Source organism: Onychomys torridus, chromosome 12 (genome assembly GCF_903995425.1).
Source record: "Onychomys torridus chromosome 12, mOncTor1.1, whole genome shotgun sequence".
In the NCBI taxonomy this organism is placed as follows: Eukaryota; Metazoa; Chordata; class Mammalia; order Rodentia; family Cricetidae; genus Onychomys; species Onychomys torridus.
In genome coordinates this window covers 13,404,918-13,418,088 of record NC_050454.1, presented here as the reverse complement: position 1 = coordinate 13,418,088, position 13,171 = coordinate 13,404,918, and the positions used below count along the sequence as shown (strand labels likewise).

At 38.3% G+C, this 13,171-nt stretch overlaps 1 protein-coding gene across 1 annotated transcript in view; it reads right to left on the bottom strand.

Annotated features, from left to right (window-relative positions):
- The window catches only part of Fyttd1 (forty-two-three domain containing 1), a 28,757-nt gene that overhangs the window by 4,974 nt on the left and 10,612 nt on the right, over nucleotides 1–13,171 (bottom strand). The window contains exons 3-6 of the mRNA XM_036203875.1: nucleotides 9,209–9,357; nucleotides 5,865–5,977; nucleotides 2,158–2,254; nucleotides 1,688–1,749 (exon numbers count right to left, since the gene is read on the bottom strand). Of these exons, the coding sequence (XP_036059768.1) occupies nucleotides 1,688–1,749; nucleotides 2,158–2,254; nucleotides 5,865–5,977; nucleotides 9,209–9,357 (421 nt within the window). The remainder of the gene's footprint in view (nucleotides 1–1,687; nucleotides 1,750–2,157; nucleotides 2,255–5,864; nucleotides 5,978–9,208; nucleotides 9,358–13,171) is intronic.

Sequence of the window (13,171 nt, the reverse complement as noted above, 5' to 3'; positions counted from 1 at the left end):
ATTTAAAACTCCAGTTCTTCCAATGACATTTAAACTGTCTGCTTGTATGGAAGTTAAACAGCCTCTCTACTTCTTTCTACCTTTTCTTCCACCTTGCATTCCTCACTCCTCCTCCTCCTCACCATCACCGGGTCTCATTATTTAGTCTAGGCTGGTCTTGAACTTGGAATCTTCCTTGAACTCAGCCTTCTAAACACTGGGATTACAGGTGAATGCCACAACACTGTCAGCTCTATCTGTATATTTATTTATATTAGCCCAAATCTGGCACACTTCCATTATATTTTTCCCAAATTAACTATCTTTTGCTTTACCTCTGTTTCATTCTCAAAGCTCCAAACACATAACTAGTGCCAGACATACTGGCACACACCTTGCAGCACTTCAGTGGCGGAGACAAGTAGATAAGGAGTTCAAGGCTAAAGTCAGATGCACAGTCACAAGAGACCCTCTCCCAGCATAAACAAACAGTATCACTATTACATAAATGTTCATTGAAGAAGTACACATAGGCTATGATTATTATTTTCTTTCTGTAGTTTTTAGTTCATGTCTTTTGTGCTAAAGGATACTCCACTGTATTTATCATTACATCTGGACCACGAACATTACATTTTATTTTTCAAAAAATAACTGCTTAAAAAAAAAAAATCCCACAGGGCAGTGGTGGCATACACTTGTAATCCCAGCACTCGGGAGGCAGAGGCAGGTGGATCTCTATAAGTTCAAGGCCAGCCTGGAGCTAGTCCAGGACAGGATCCAAAGCTACAGAGAAACCCTATCTCGAAAAACCAAAAAAAAAAAAAAATCCCAAATTTGGGGGCTGGAGAGATGGCTCAGTGGTTAAGAGCACTGGCTGCTCTTCTAGAGGACCTGGGATCAATTCCCAACACCCACACAACAGCTTGCAACTGTCTGTAAACCAGTTCTAGGGGGATCTGGTATCCTCACACAGATGTACATGCGGGCAAAACATCAATGCACATAAAAATAAATCTTAAAAGAAATAAATAGAAGTGTTTAAATGATAACGTAACACTATACAAGTCACACTTGGGAAGAATAATGGATGGAAACTGACTTTTAAAAGACTTTTATAGGGTATCAGGAAGAAAAAAAATTCTGTGTTTTTTTGTTTTTTTGTTTGTTTGTTTTTCAAGACAGGGTTTCTCTGTGTAGCTTTGTGCCTGTCCTGGATCTCCCTCTGTAGACCAGGCTGGCCTCAAACTCAAAAATCCACCTGCCTCTGCCTCCCGAGTGCTGGGATTAAAGGTGTATGCCACCACTGCCTGGCTTCTACTGTGTTTTTAAGTTTTATAAATGTTTTAAAAGCTCCATGGGATTTTATTACAGTCATTCCCTAAACAGGCTCATTTGTATAAAAGAAGGTGCAGCGAAAGAAAGAGGGGGAAGTGGGAGAAAGGAAGGAGAAAGAAGGAAAATCTACACCATTTAAATCAAATAAATAGTGAAGAAATAGTTTCGTAACTCAGTACTAAATGGACATCTGAAAACCCGAATTGTCTGGGGACTAGAGAAATGATTATCTAGCACACATAAGGTCTTGGTTCCATTTACCTACTGCAGGAATAATTTCATTTTGGGATTCATTACTTTCTTGCACACTGCGACAGATGGCAATCTTATGAGTTTAGAAACAACATCTTAAAAACAAGGTGAAACTTACTGACGAGTTCTCTTTGCTACCACATCTTCTAGCAGTTGTTCCGTGTTCAACTGGGTCTGAACCTAAAAGGGAAAAAACCAAGAAAAACTCCAGCAGATCTCATCGAAAACAGAGGATTGAGGCCAATCGGCTATCATACACAATGTAACTTTACAACCCAGGTTTAAGATCAGCATCAGCCCACAAAGGGCCTATTCCATATAGCAACACCCTCTGTTGGGGTCCCTGGATTAGAACAAGTGCAAACCCAAGTTTATTAGTAAATAAGTAAGCTAAGTTATTATAATAAGATGCCACTATACAAGCAAGAAAAAGACAGGAAATAGAAAAAAATGTACATTAGCAGGAAGAACTGACCTAATGTCTCATTTTTCACACTGACACCTACTCTCCCTTCTCAACAACAGGCCATGCCTATGCTCACTAAAGATCCACTGTGATAAAGGAAGCACAAGCAGAGCTTTTTATACCTTCAGGCCTCTTCTGAAAAGAAAAGTTGCCTGACGAGTATCTTTCTGATGACTTAGTTTATTTCCACTCCTGGTAAAATTAGCTGGAATGTTATTTCTGCAATAGAAAACATGTATGAGTAATCTTAAGCCACTTTGCTTTCAAATACCTTGAGAAAGAATAAGCAAAAACAGTTAAAACTCATAAGCCTAAAATTTGATGAGCAGGTAATACAGACTCCAATTTGCTTTCTTATTTACACAATGTCACTAAATTTGATTTACAAATATCTATCTCTGCAGTATAATACCTAACAACTTGGTTTTGAACTAAATCTATTTACCAAATATTCTACTCTAATATTTCACAACTTCTGAAGACATTTACAAAATTACATTTAGTGCTATTATTTCCTATCCCTAAATTTGTTTGTTAAATTACAATTTACAAGGTTAGTTCAAAGAAAATTACACCTATATACATTCATAGCTAATGTGAAAACCAGCTAATGTGAAAACCACAAATAAAGACTTGTGGCTGGAGAGAGGGATCAACAGTTAAGTTGGATGCTCTTTCCAAGGGACCTGGATTCGATTCCCAGTACCCACATGGTGGCTCACAACCATTTCTTAACTCCAGTGCCAGGGGAATCCAGCATCAGAGGCACTGCAGACATATGATACACAGACATACATGGAGGCAAAACACCACACACACAAAACAAAATATATCTTAAAAAGAAAATGTATTTTTTTTTTTTTTTACATTTGGAGCCTGGCAGTGGTGGAGCACACCTTTAACCCCAGCACTTGAAGGTAGAGGTAGGCAGATCCCTGTGAGTTCGAGGCCAGCCTGGTCTACAAAGCTAAGCTACAGGACAGCCAGGACTACAAAGAAAAATCCTTGTCTTGAAAAAACAAATAAAACAAAGCACAACAAAAGATTTGGAAAACCCCTCTATTGTTCTTGCTTTCTTTTCCATCTTCATTCAGAACCCTTTTATGTTAACACAAACTGAATGGTAGAGCACTTGCATGTCAATCCTCAATACGGCAAGGAAAAAGGAACGTGAATATATAAAACCCAGAGGTGCATATGTATATGAATGCATATATTAGCCATACTTTCTGGTCAAGCAAGATGCGGCAGCAGGAAAATATACTTGCTGTGCAAACCTGAGAACCCAAGTTTGACCCCTAAAACTCACTTAAGGCAAAAGGAAAAGACCAACTCCTCAGAATTGTCCTCTAACCTACACACAGCTCTGTGGCATGCACACACATAATAATACATTTTTCAAGTTACACTTCTACTTTTTAATTCTTTCATATATGGAATAACGCAATTATATTTGACTTGGTTTTTTACCTCTTTAATATGAAAAAAACCCCAATTTTCATAATTATCTACTACATAATCAAGTACTTAAAAGGCTACCTAAGTCTCACTTCCAATCTTCAGAGGTTCAAATGAAAAACTTTTCAAGCTAGCACAATTAATACAGACACTTCATATAAATGACAGATCCTTATTTGCAAAGGACTCCCTTTCACAAGTGATATATCACCAAATAATTTCCAAAAATGGTCATTAGGTAAAACTGCAATTTGGTTACTGCACGTATAGAAAGACTTCAATCCAAATTAAAGTCTTTATCATAAATTGTATTCTATGAGAGATAAATAATAGCACCTGAAATTCAAATAATAAAGTAATTTTAACCAGGCAGTGGTGGTGCAAGCCTTTAATCCCAGCACTCAGGAGGCAGAGCCAGGTGGATCTCTGTGAGTTCGAGGCCAGCCTGGTCTACCAAGTGAGTTCCAGGAAAAAGACACAAAGCTACACAGAGAAACCCTGTCTCAAAAAACCAAAAAGATAAATAAATAAATAAATAAAGTAACTTCATAGACAACCAGCTGCCTTTCTAACTATCTCATTCTTTACTGAGAATATAACATCTTTAACAATTCAAAATTTTTAGGGATTTTTTAAGTGATCCTAAATTTAGTGTAAAAGTAGTTTAAATTTAAGAATTAGGTATGTATCCTAGGATGGTGGTATATGCCTGAATCCCAGCGCCTGGAAGGCAGAGGCAGAAGGATCCTTACAAATTTGATGACAGTTTGGTCTACGTGGTTAGAGGGATACACAAGACTATCTAAAAAAATAAAGGAAAAATAAAAACAGACAAAACCCACAAATATTATGAAATATTATGTAACTTTCTAGCTTGCCTATCCCCAAAGTAACCCATATCATGTTTCAGTGTTTTAAGAGTCAAGGCTGAAAAAAAAAATCATTCAGCTTTCAGAATTTCCAATTTGAATAACTATGATCCAAGTGCTAGATTTTCACCAGAATGATTCCTTTGACAATTGTATTTTGTCAAATGTTAAAGGAGGTAAAGAAGCGGAGTGAGTCCAGAGAGATGGCTCAGCAGGTAAAGGCACTTGCCACCAAGCCTGAGACATATAAGCTGTTTCCTTGCAACCCACACGGGAGAAAGAAAGAACAAGTTCCCTCAAGCTGTCCTCTAACCTCCACATATGCACTATGGTAAATATGTACACACACACACACACACACACACACACACACACGTGTACACACACACGTACACACACACACACGTACACACACACACACACACACACACACACACACACACGATTAAAAAGTGATACTTTTAAAAAAGTTTGTATTAACAAAGTTCCTTAATATTCCTATGTCTAAGAAATAAAGTTACTATGGAATGCCTTCCATCTTACATTTCAGATAGACATTTCAAATATCTTCTTTTTGTCCCCCACAATGTTAGGTATGGAACCCTGGGCCTCCCACATTAGCTAAGTGCACTGAGCCACACTCCAGACCCCACCAAGTAACTGTATTGAAATGACCAAGTAACAATCACTGTAAATCTATTCTTCTGAACATCTACACAAGAAAGTATTTTGTACACTATGATAGTTAATCTTGACTGGCAACTTGGCAGGATTTATAATCATTATGGAAAGAAATCTCTGGACATAACTATGAGTGAATGTTTAGATTAGATTAAACTGAAGGGGGAAAAGGGCACCATTTTGTGGTGGTTTGAATAGAATGGCCCTCGGAGACTCATATACTTGAATACTTGGTTCCCAGTTGGTGAACTGTTTGGGAAGGATTAGGAGGTGTGACCTTGTTGGTGGAGGGAGTGTCACTAGCTGTGAGTTTTGAAGTTTCAAAAGACTCATTCAATTCCCAGTGCTCTCCTTCTAAAGAGAAAGAGGCAAAGGCCTCCTCCTTGTGAATCAAGATATAAGCTCTCAGCTACTATTGCTCCAGAGCCACATCTGCCTGCCACCATGCTCCCCTGCCTGCCATGACGGTCATGGACTCTGAAATCTTAAGTCCCAAATAAACTGTTTCTTCTGTAAGCTGCCTTGGTCATGGTGTCTTATCACGGCAACAGAAAAGTAACTAAGACACATCCCATGGGTTGGAGACCCAATCTGTAGAAAAAGGAGAATGTGAGCTGAGCACACTCACCCATCTGTTTCATGTCTGAGGACACTGCTCCCAAACTGTTCTTGCTGCCATACCTCCCCTGTCATGATGAACTACAACCCAAAACAAACCCTTCCATCCTTAAGTGGTTTTCATCAGCTATTTCAGCACAGCAACAAGTAACTAGCACAGATACTCCAGATAATCCATTCTTCTCTTCTACTTGAGTACTTACTTTCTGTTTAACTGGTTGGCTCTCTTGAGAACTGCAACTGGTTTCCTTTGTACTTCATTTTGTCTCAGAAGGCTTGTCTTCCTTTTTAATGCCGGAAAATATCGCTCTATGTTCTTTTAGAAGGTAAGACAAGTGAAGTGTGTTAAGAAGATTGCCATCTGTTATATACCTTACTACAATAAAAACATTTGTTGTTACTTTTTTTTTTTTTTTTTTCAAGACGAGATCTCTATATAGCCCTGGCTGTCCTGGAACTCACTATGTAGACCAGGTTGGGTTTGAACTAACAGAAATCCAACTGCCTCTATCTCCCGCTGGGATTAAAGGTGTGCACTACCAAGGCTGACTAACATTTTCTAACTCGCAATGACAGAACCCTAAAACTACTTGAATGCAATAGGAAAGTGGAGAAACTAAAATAATTTGAAAGTTTTGTAAATGACTGAAAAGATGACAATCATATTATACTTATATACAGAAATACCTAAGTTACTGGGTGGGAAGGTGAACAAATGGGTGATGGAGAAATGTTACTCTAGCACTTAAGAAAAGAATCTGAGACACACTGAGAAAGTTCTTAGGTCATTGGGCAACTGTGACAACCCGACCCTCTCATCTTTTGCTGATCTCTGGCCATGAGATGAATATTTTGTACCACTACAGTCTCCTGCCATGGCCTATTTCACCACAGGCCCAAAGCTATGTGCTCTGCTCCTCCTCAACTCCCACCAGTAGAACCTATGAACCCCAAAAAGTGAGGCCAAAATAAACCTTACTCCTTAATTATTTCAACTATTTTGAATTATTTCACAGTACTAAAAAGCTGACTAACACAGTGTGGAAAGGAATAAAGGCTAGTTTCCAAAACAAGTATGTGAAAAAGACATTTTACTAACAAAGAAGGTAGAGTATAATTCATTGGGGGTGGGATTTAATAAAAATCAAATGTGAAATGTCTTTTCTCTCCACATATGTAAATTATATTCACCACAAAATCCTAATTCAAGCTTCCATATTTCTATGAAGATGTTTGCAAACTCTTTAACTGTATGGACTATTTCTTATACATTATCTGAATTTTCCTATTGCTTTAAGCATGAGAAGTACTTAAACATCCACTGACAATAGTTTAAAAAAAAAACCAGTATATAAATATATTCTTGAATATTTAACTTTGATTTATTTCATTTGTTTTCTCTTTCTTTTTTTTAGACAAGGTCTCCCTACATTTCCCTGGCTATCTTGGTACCCACTACATAACTTACAGAGATCCACCTGTCTATGCTTCCTGAGTGCTGAGATTTAAGGTATGTACCACCACACCTAGCCTATTTGTTTTCCTGAGACAGAGTCATACTATATAACCCAAGCTAGCCTCAGATTTACAATCCTTCAATTTCCATCTTGTAAGTGCTAGGATTATGATGCAATAATAGTTGGCTCCATTTTATGTGTGTGGATGCACATGCATTTGTGCACACGTGTATGTGGAGAACAGAGATCAACCTCAGGATACCTTTTTCAATAATTTTCCACTTTATTTTACTGAACCTCACTGAATATGGAACCACTCATTTCAGATAGAATTCCAGATAGACTGACTAGGTGGCCAGCAAGCCCCAGGGATCCGCTCTGTCCAGTCCTCAAATTACAGGTTGTTTATATGGATTGAACTTACACAGCAAGTGCCATCCTGAGCCATCTCCCCTGCATCCCCTCATTGGTTCTTAGACATTATTTAGAAAAGAAAGAAATGTAAAAACAAGGAAAAAAACCTATCAAGAACATAAAAAAGCAGGCAGTGGTGGTGCACGCCTTTAGTCCCAGCACTTGGGAGGCAGAGGCAGGTGGATTTTTGTGAGTTCGAGGCCAGCCTGGTCTACAGAGCAAGATCCAGGAAAGGCACAAAGCTACACAGAGAAACCCTGTCTCGAAAAACCAAAAAGAACATAAAAAAAATCCATACAATCAGACAAGATCGTGCCTATTCTAAGCATTTTACTTATGCATATTGTTCTGGTGTGGGTATGTGCATATGCATGCAGGTGCCTGCAGAGGCCAGAAGAAGCTGTTGGAGCTCCTGGAGCTGGAGTTACATGTGATCATAAGCTTCCTGACATAGGTGCTGGGAACTAAACTCAAGAACATGTAAGAGCAGCATGTTCTCTTATCCCAGGAACAATCTCTCTAGCCCCTATTCTAAGCTTCTTTATTATCTTAAGTAATAACACTAAAGACCATTTTGTAGATAAATGTAAAGGGCTCCTCTGTGAAACAAATTTTCTTTTAAAAGTACCTGGCATGATATAATTATTTGCTATAAGGTGATTTTTAAGTTTACTTATGCCAGGTAGGGTGGTGAAGTCCTATAATCCAAGCCTCCCTCAGTAAGTAAAGGCAGGAGAGGGATCAAGTTGCTAATTTTTGGATAAAGTGAGTTCAACTCCCTCCTCCTCAAAAACAGGAGACAGAAACTAAGTTTACTAAATGTATATATAGATTTTTCTTGTCACTGTTTCTTAAATACAGCAAAACAACTATTTATACAGTATTTATATTGTAACAGGAATTACAAGTAACTGAAGAATGACTTAAAGTCCACAGGAGAATGGGCATATTTTATATGTAAATACTACACTGACTTTGAGCCATGTGAAGATCTTGGTATCAAAGAAGTATCCTGGAACCAATTTGCACAGATATAGGAGGACAACTGCATTTGAAAATGAGGTATATTTATGAATGATAAAGATTTTTACTTAGTTATTAAAATGTTTATTTAAATCCCAAAATATTTCATCTAAAAAATAAAAATCTTCTGCAAATGGTAGCACAAACTTTAATCCTAGCACTTAGAAGGCAGAGGCAGGCCAATCTTTGTTGAGTCTGAGGCTAGCCTGGTTTATATACTGAGTCCAGCACAGCTAGGGCCACATAACAGAAAGACCCTGTCCCAAAAATAAATAAGCCAAAACAAATAAATTATAGTAAATATAAACATCAGAGGGGCATGAGCATGAAGGAACACGACTGTAATTCCAGCATTTGGAAGGTCGAGGTAGGAATCCAAGGCTAGCCTCGGCTACATGAGATCCTGATTCAAAAAGATAAATTAAAAATCAGGGCTGGGCTGGGCAGTGGTGATGCATGCCTTTAATCCCAGCACTTGGGAGGCAGAGGTAGGTGAGTTCAAGGCTAGCCTGGTCTGCACAGCAAGTTCTATAGGCCAGCAAAGGCTACAGAATGAAACCTTATCTTAAAATTCACTAATAGTAAGTGTGTGACACTCACACACTTATAAATAGGAAAATGGTATCTGGCCCAGGAGTAGGCCATCATCCTACCTTGTCACTTAGAGGTGGATGATTCATAGGACTACTTCCTTTTCGAATTCCAGTTGCCTTCCTAGCTGCAAGGCCAGTGATAACTCCATAAGGACGTCTCTTTCCAGGCAATACTCTTCCTCTACGGCTCACACTAGTTTTACCAAAACCTATAGGAGGAAAAGATTAAAAATTAGGACTGCGACTGCAAAACTGATCAGATAGCTTACTTCTGAAACAGAGTATACGTGGTGATGGAGATCAAACTCACCGCCTTACATGTGCTATGTAAATACTCTACTAAGATACATCTCCAACCCCTAACATTAATTTCTCAACAGGACAATCTAACCCGACTTGTGCAACACAGTAGCTACTCATTTGTTTTTGAAACAGGGTCTCACTACATAGTCCCGGCTGGTCTTGAAAACACTATGAAGATGGGGTTGTCCTTGACTTCACAGCAATCTTCCTGCTTTTGCCTCCAGAGTCTAGGATTATAGACATGTGCCATCATGTTCAGCAGTGGCTACTAATTCTACGAGGCTAGTGAAGACCTTGACTAGTCTGAACTGGGATGGTACGGAGTGTTTCATTAATGACTGTGTATTGTATGCTGACAAGGTAATATACTGAATGTGCCTGTTGAAATCAAATCCCTTAGTACATGGTTTGAATTGTATTTCTGTAGTGTTGATCTAACTTGAGTCACTAGCTAATCTTCCAGTTGCAATCTGGCTTCTTTACTTTTAGCCTCACTCCAGGCAAACTGCTTTCACTAAAATCTTCACTAGCGCTGACAAACTTGTGATGAACTTATTTTAAACTCTGTGGCATGTAACATTACTGAGTCTGCTTTTCTGTTAAATAGGTAATTTATAAACTTTTTTCTAATGAATAAAAAAATGCCCATTCTATACATATATGAAATTATCAAAGAACAAAATGGCCTTAATAGAAAAAGCTTGTTGCAGATATTCTAAAACTATACTTGTAGTTTCAACTATATTTAAGTTAACTCAAAAAGTATTACCACATGGTAAATAAGCATTCTGTATTAGTTAAGTACTTAAAAGGTGAGCTGAAACAACTTTTCATATCAACTAAATTCATACTCTTGTGTAATATTTTATAGGCTACATTAATACTACACTATGAATTGTTTGTTTTCTTATTCTTTGTTCTTTGGCTCTTGGGCGTCCACCACCCAGCTCCCAAATAAATCACAAATGGAGGCTTATTATTACTTTTAAATGTCCAGCCTTAGCTTGGCTTGTTGCTAGCCAGCTTTCCTTAACTTATCCCATCTACCTTTTTGCCTCTGGGCTTTTCCAGTTCTCTAACTTCTGTAAATCTTACTTTTACTCCATGGCTTGCTGTTTAGCTGGACCCTGGAGTCCTCCTCCTTCTCTGGCTCCTCCTTTTACCTCCCAGATTGCTCCTTCTATTTATCCTCACTACCTGCCAGGCCCACCTATCTTTTCTCCTGCCTCACTACTGGCTGTTCAGCTCTTTATTGGACCATCAGGTATTTCAGACAGGCACAGTAACACAGCTTCACAGAGTTAAACAAATGCAACATAAACAAAAGTAATATACCTTAAAGTAATATTTTACAACAATGAATATTATTTCATGTTTTGTATCTTTTTATTATATTACTTTAAATATGCTACATTCACCGGGTGGCGGTGGCACACACCTCTAATCCCAGCACTTGGGAGGGAGAGCCAGGCAGATCTCTGTGGGTTCGAGTCCAGCCTGGTCTACAGAGCAAGATCCAGGACAGGCACTAAAACTACACAGAGAAACCCTGTCTCGAAAAACCAAAATAAATAACTATAGGTATATAGGCAGGCTACACTCAATCTAACCAACTTAGTAATCACTTCAGTTATCTGTTTTGTCTTTTGGAGACAGGGTCTCCAGTAGTTCAAGCTGACTCCAATTTATTACATAATAGGATGACCTTCAACTTTCATTTCAGTTACTTCTAACATTTCTACACACATCCATCCTCAACCTACTTCTAGAAGGTGAAATGCTAGGCCAAAGAATAAGACAAACTATTAAGGACTTTTACTTATATTACAAAAAAATTCCCAAATGAATACACTTACTTGTATTTCTAGAAACATATGGTAGAATCTCCTTTTTCTATGTTAACCATTTTTAAACATTTTTATTTATGAAAAGTGTTTTGTGTAGTTTGTTTTTTAAAGCTTTATTTTTGTTCTGTGTATACAAGTGTTGTGGAAGTCAGAAGGAGGATGTCCAATGCTCTGAAACTGGGGTTACAGACAGTTGTGAGCCACCATGTGGGTGAGGGAACTGAACCTGGTCCTCTGCAAGAGCGGCCAGTGCTCTAACCACTCGTCAATCTTTCCAGCCCCAGTATATCCCAATCTCAGTAAATTCCCTTGTGCAATGGGGGGGGGGGGTGTTTTCTGTAGTATTTTTGTTTGTAGGTGTTTGGAGCTGAACTCAAGTCCTGTACATGGTAGGTGAGTACTCAACAACTAGCCACACTCTTAGCCCATTTTCAGCTCATTATGTATTGCTTAGTACTTAGGGAAAGTATGCCTTAGTCTTTCATTATGAGTTATCAACATTCATGGAACACACTTCTACGACTAACATATCTTTCTGAGTTTTCAGAGGGAAACTAGCCAGTGGCATATGCATTAATCTCAGCACCAGGAAGTAGAGGCAGGTAGATCTCTGTGGGTTCCAGCACAGCCAGAGCTATGACGAGAAGACTCTGTCTCAAGAAAAATAACTCAAATAAATAAGAGGAGAATTTGATGAAATTTACTTACAATTAACTTTAAGCATCTTTACTGAACTTCACCATCCACGACCACAGTGTATATATACCTATCTGTATATACAGGTATTTCTACGTCGCTAGGTTGGGCAAGTGCAATTCTTTAATGCCTATTTCTTTGTCTTACTATCACTAGTTTATATATTTGTCAATCACATAAAAGATTCATTTCTACTAATAATTTCCATACTGTCATTCATGGCATCATAGAAAGTTATTAAGGTTTTAGTCAGTACTATTTTTTGTGCTGAGTATTAAACCCAGAGTCCCATGCATGCCAGGCCAGTGCCCTATCATGAAGCTCTACCACAGCTCCTAATGACTATTTTCTTTTTCTGGTGGTGGGGATTCAATTCATAGTCCTATATATGCTAGACAAGTGTTCTACCACTAAGCTACATCCCAAGTCCTCTTCCTTCCCTCAAACAGTCTTAGTCTTCCTTTGCTTTCATGTCATATGTATGTGTATGTATGTATGTATGTATGTATGTATACACACACACACACACACACACAAAATCCTGCATGAGAGAAAATACATGGTACTCTGTCTTCCTTTTTACTAAATTATTATATGGAACTCAGTTATAATAATCCTTTGCATTATGTTCTGGAGACTTTTCTCCTTGGTATTAGAGACTGAACCTAGAATCTTTTTTTTTTTTTTTTTGCCAGAGCTGAGGACTGAACCCAGGGCCTTGCACTTGCTAGGCAAGCGCTCTATCACTGAGCTAAATCCCCAACCCCTGAACCTAGAATCTTATAAATACTATGTACCAGCTCTATCACTGAGCTATACCTCTAGCTCCAAATTCTGTATTTTTAACCTTGGGATTTCTAGGTGACAATTATGTCATCTCCAATCAATATCTTCTTCTCACCTCCAACAATAACACCTCAACTTTTTAAAATTTCCCAGTGTAACAAGCCAGAAATTTTCAATTAGCTAAGTAACTACTGCAATGGTGAGCAGTCTCATCTTAATTCTGATTTTGAGATAATGAGAAGTCTCAATTTAATTTCGATTTTAGGGGGGAAAGTCTTTAGGATGAGACCTGCAACACGTAACAGGGTTTATAACAAAAGTCTCATTGTGCCGGGCGGTGGTGGCACATGCCTTTAGTCCCAGCACTTGGGAGGCAGAGGTAGGTGGATCT